The sequence below is a fragment of the Chaetura pelagica genome, unplaced genomic scaffold (genome assembly GCF_000747805.2).
Source record: "Chaetura pelagica isolate M959 unplaced genomic scaffold, ChaPel_1.0 scaffold1587, whole genome shotgun sequence".
Classification (NCBI taxonomy): Eukaryota; Metazoa; Chordata; class Aves; order Apodiformes; family Apodidae; genus Chaetura; species Chaetura pelagica.
The window spans coordinates 20,348-25,234 of NW_009953815.1; the positions used below are offsets into that span (position 1 = coordinate 20,348).

The following is a 4,887-nucleotide window of genomic DNA, read 5'->3' on the forward strand; positions in this document are numbered from 1 at the left end:
AGGGTGGGGGAGGAAGGGGAAGAAGGTGGGGGAGGAAGGGGAAGAGGGTGGGGAGGGGAGAGGAAAAGGGTTGGGAGGGAAGAGGAAAAGGGTGGGGGAGGAAGGGGAAGAAGGTGGGAGGAAGGAAAACAAGAGGAGGAATTCCCAAGGCCCGGAAGGAGGGATCCAACCCCCTCACCTGTATTTCCTGGCCACTTCCTGCAGGGGAATCCCTTTCCTGAGGGCCAGGTGGGAGAGGTGGAGCAGGGCCATCCCCAAACTGTCACTCCTGAACCTCTGCACTTCCTGTTCGCTCCCAAAATCCTTCAGGGAAACCACGTCGTTGATAAAATCAAACTTCCCCTGTTGAAAAATAAAGGCATAAAAAGCTGAATTAACCTTTTTTTATGATCATTATCCCTCTTGGAATTCCCAACTGGGGGTTTTTGGAGGTTTCCCAAGTGGATTGAAACCATTTTCAACTCATTTTCCCAAGGGGAAACTCCGAGCGGGGTCGAAACTTCGCGCCGGGAAAACGTTCCCTCTTCAAATAACAGGAGAAGTTTTGACCCCAAATTTGAGGTGAATCCAGAAGGATTGAGGAAATAAAATCCCTCCTGACCTGCTCGAAAAGGTACTCAAAGGAGGCTGAATCCAACAAAAACCTTCCTGGTTGCTTCTCATCCTGGGAATCGTTGGGTCTGGGGACGTTGCGATAAACGACCGGTTCCTTCTCGTTCATCCCGTGCCAATTCCGGAAGTAAAACCTGGAGAAGGGGAAGGAAAAGGTTCTAATCCGGGTCTTCTCCTGCAAGGTGGGAAAGAACATTCCAGGTTTGGTGACTCCAAGAGGGAATTTTGGCTCCTGTGGCTGCTCTGGAGTCGCTCCAGGGTTGTTACTGGAAACGCGCCGGGAAAGATTCGGGCGGTGAAACCGGAACCGAAGGGGAAGGAATTTTTGGCCTCCCCAAAAATCCCAGATCCATGGATTTTCTGGGATGTTCAAGCCCATCCTGGGATCTCAGACCCCATCCTGGGATCTCAAAGCCCATCCTGGGATCTCAAAGCTCTTCTCAGGATCTCAGAGCTCATCCCGGGATCTCCAGGTCCTTCCTGGGACCTCCAAGCCCATCCCAGGATCCCAAAGCCCATCCCAGGACCTCAAGGATCCTCCTGGGACCTTCAAACCCATCCCAGGACCTCAAGGATCCTCCTGGGACCTTCAAACCCATCCCAGGACCTCAAGAATCCTCCTGGGACCTCCAAGCCCATCCCAGGAACCTCAAAGTTCATCCTGGGATCTTAAAGATCCTCCCAGGATCCCAAAACTCATCCCAGGATCCCAAAGCCCATCCCAGGACCTCAAGAATCCTCCTGGGACCTCCAAGTCCACCCTGGGACCTCCACACTCAAAACCCATCCCAAAGCCCATCCCAGGATCCCAAAACCCATCCCAGGATCCCAAAACCCATCCCAGGATCTCAAAACCCATCCCAAGAACCTCAAAGTTCATCCTGGGATCTTAAAGATCCTCCCAGGATCCCAAAACTCATCCCAGGATCCCAAAGCCCATCCCAGGACCTCAAGGATCCTCCTGGGACCTCAAAGTTCATCCTGGGACCTTCAAACCCATCCCAGGACCTCCAAGCACATCCCAGGATCCCAAAGCCCATCCCAGGACCTCAAGGATCCTCCTGGGACCTCAAAGTTCATCCTGGGACCTTCAAACCCATCCCAGGACCTCCAAGCCCATCCCAGGAACCTCAAAGTTCATCCTGGGATCTTAAAGATCCTCCCAGGATCCCAAAACTCATCCCAGGATCTCAAAGCCCATCCCAGGACCTCAAGGATCCTCCTGGGACCTCCAAGCCCATCCTGGGACCTCCACACTCATCCCAGGACCCCAAAGCCCATCCCAGGACCCCAAAACCCATCCCAGGACCTCAAGGATCCTCCTGGGACCTCCAAACCCATCCCAGGACCTCCAAGCCCATCCCTGGATCCCAAAGCCCATCCCAGGACCTCAAGGATCCTCCTGGGACCTTCAAACCCATCCTGGGACCTCAAGACCCATCCTAGGATCCCAAAGCCCATCCTGGGACCTCCAAGCCCATCCCAAGACCTCCAAGCCCATCCCAGGATCCCAAAGCCCATCCCAGGATCTTAAGGATCCTCCTGGGACCTCAACACCCATCCCAGGACCTCCAAGCCCATCCCAGGACCTCCAAGCCCATCCCAGGATCCCAAAGCCCATCCCAAGGATCAGGAGAGGGGACATCAGGAATGGGGGGGGTCTCACCTCATCCTGAAGACCAACTGGAAGTTGGTGTCTCTTCCAATATGGAAGAGATGGTTGGGTGGGAACCAGATCCTGCTCTGGGGGTCGTAGAGGGCAAAGAGGTTGTAGCACAAGGGGGTGATTCCTGGGAAGGGGAGAGAATTCCCAGGTAAAAGAGGGAATTCCCAAGAAGAAGAGAGAATTCCCAAAAAAAGAACCATTAAAATAAACCCAAAATTCCCACCTTTCAGCCCATTTTTCCCACCTCAAGGAACCTGAGGAACCTCAACATCCTCCTGGTTCCCGTGCCCCAAAAATGGGAGAATTCCTAAGAAACTGGTTCTTTTTTTCCAAGGAAAAGCTGGAAGGGGTTTTATCCCAAAAAAAAAGGCACCTGGAGAGGTTGGGAAGTTCATCAATCCCATTGGAGAAACCCAAGAGGATCTTCCAAAGGGTTCCCACCAAAACGGGCCGGAATTCCGGCGCGTCGGAACGGGACGAGTTTGGGAACAGGAGCCTGGAATGATGTTTAGGGGGGAATTCCCAAAACTGGGATGTTGAGGAGCTGGGAGATGAAGTCATTCCCTTTCATCCCAACCCAATAACTGGGTTGATCCATCCCCCAGTTCCACTTCTACGGAATACTGGAACAAACTGGAACGCCCGGAATTCCGGCGCGTTGGAACGGGACGAGTTTGGGAACAGGAGCCTGGAATGATGTTTAGGGGGGAATTCCCAAAACTGGGATGTTGAGGAGCTGGGAGATGAAGTCATTCCCCTTCATCCCAACCCAATAACGGGGTTGAGCCACCCTCCAGTTCCACTTTTCTGGAATACTGGAACAAACTGGAACGCCCGGAATTCCGGCGCGTCGGAACGGGACGAGTTTGGGAACAGGAGCCTGGAATGATGTTTAGGGGGGAATTCCCAAAACTGGAATGTTGAGAACTGGGAGATGAAGTCATTCCCCTTCATCTCAACCCAATAACGGGGTTGATTCACCCCAGTTCCACTTTCCTGGAATACTGGAACAAACTGGAACGCCCGGAATTCCGGCGCGTCGGAACGGGACAAGTTTGGGAATGATGTTTAGGGGGGGAATTCCCAAAACTGGGATGTTGAGGAGCTGGGAGATGAAGTCATTCGCCTTCATCCCAACCCAATAACTGGGTTGATCCACCCCCCAGTTCCACTTTTCTGGAACACTGGAACAAACTGGAACGCCCGGAATTCCGACTCGATCCGTTCCGAGCCGGTTTTTTTGGGGGAAACTTTTTCCAAACCCCAAGAGTTGGGATTTTTGGGATCAACCAGTTGGGATTTTGGAAGCCAAACGGGTGGGATTGCCCCAAAAGATTGGAAAAGTGGGAATTTTCCCCTATTCTGGGATGGGATTTGGGTGGGAACTCTGGGTACTCACCGATCTTCTGGGCCAGGTCAATGCAAATTTCCTCAGCACTGAGGGTCCCAGAGCTGTAGATCTGGGAACATTCCCGGTTTTCCTCCCCATTCCAATGGAGTAAAACCCTCATTCCTGATCCTGATCCGGATCCTGATCCGGATCCTGATCCAAAGCAACATCCTGCAGGATCCGACTCGCCGCGTTTCCCGGCGCGGCGGCGCAAGGACATGGTGGTGATTCCCAACGACCTTCCAACTGGGACAAATTGGGAAGGGGGAGGGGAAAAATGGGAAGGGGGAAACTGGGAATGAAATCAACCCAGGAAACCAGTCAGGCCCGGTTGGGAGGACTGGGAAAGCTGGGAATTCCCACCTCGTGGTCGATATCGAGCATAACGCGGGGCCGGATCCCGGCGGGAGGGGGTGGGAAGGGGATTGGGATCAACTGGAAAAGAAGGGGAAGGAAAACCAGTTCAAACTGGGAATGTCAGATCCATCCTGGTCTTCCCAACTCCCCCCCCGCCCCAGTGGAAAAATCCAACCCTTTTTCCCTAGAAAACCAACTTGGGAAGAGGATCCAGTGGGTTCATCCCACGGGATCGACCTCGTGGCTCCGAAACCAGTTTGTCCCACCTCCCATTTCAAGCCTTTTTACTGGGAATTCTGGACTGGGATGAAATCCCCTCCCCCCCCCCCCACACCAGTTGGTCCATCCCAACCTCCTTTTATTCCTGGGAATTCTGGGCTGGGATCAAATCCAAACCCAACTCCCCTATGGAATCACCTGGATCTCCTCGAAACGCGTCGGGGGGGAACAAAAAACACCCCCAAGTTCCCGAGTTTTTTGCCCCTCCCCCCAAATTCCCGACGTTGGGAAGAAAAAAAAGGAGCCCAAAAAAAAAGGGGATCCAGAAGAAAAACAAAAACACCCTGGAAAAATCCAGGAAGATCCTGGATTTTTCAGCTTCTTCCCCCACCCCTTGTTGAGCTCCTGGTTCTGGCCTCTGTGGTCGTTCCCAGTTGGGATGTGAGGAAGGAACTGGGATGGACTGGGAAGGAAGAGGGGAGGGGGGTTTTTGCCAAGCTGGGATCTGGGAGGAGCCAGGAATGGGATGAATCTGGATTCGCTCCGGATTCAGCCCCAGGGGTGAGGCCTTGAGGCATCCCCAGGGGTCTGGGTGGAACACCCGGGGGTTTGAGCCCCACAGATCCTGAGATCCCAGAGATCC

At 53.6% G+C, this 4,887-nt stretch overlaps 1 protein-coding gene across 1 annotated transcript in view; it reads right to left on the reverse strand.

The window, feature by feature from the left end:
- The window catches only part of LOC104391958 (non-receptor tyrosine-protein kinase TYK2-like), a gene marked incomplete at its 3' end in the record, with an annotated part of 24,121 nt that extends 20,233 nt beyond the window's left edge, over nucleotides 1-3,888 (reverse strand). The window contains 4 exon segments of the mRNA XM_010001310.1: nucleotides 179-342; nucleotides 602-746; nucleotides 2,279-2,402; nucleotides 3,678-3,888. Of these exon segments, the coding sequence (XP_009999612.1) occupies nucleotides 179-342; nucleotides 602-746; nucleotides 2,279-2,402; nucleotides 3,678-3,888 (644 nt within the window).
- Nucleotides 3,889-4,887: the final 999 nt, after the last annotated feature.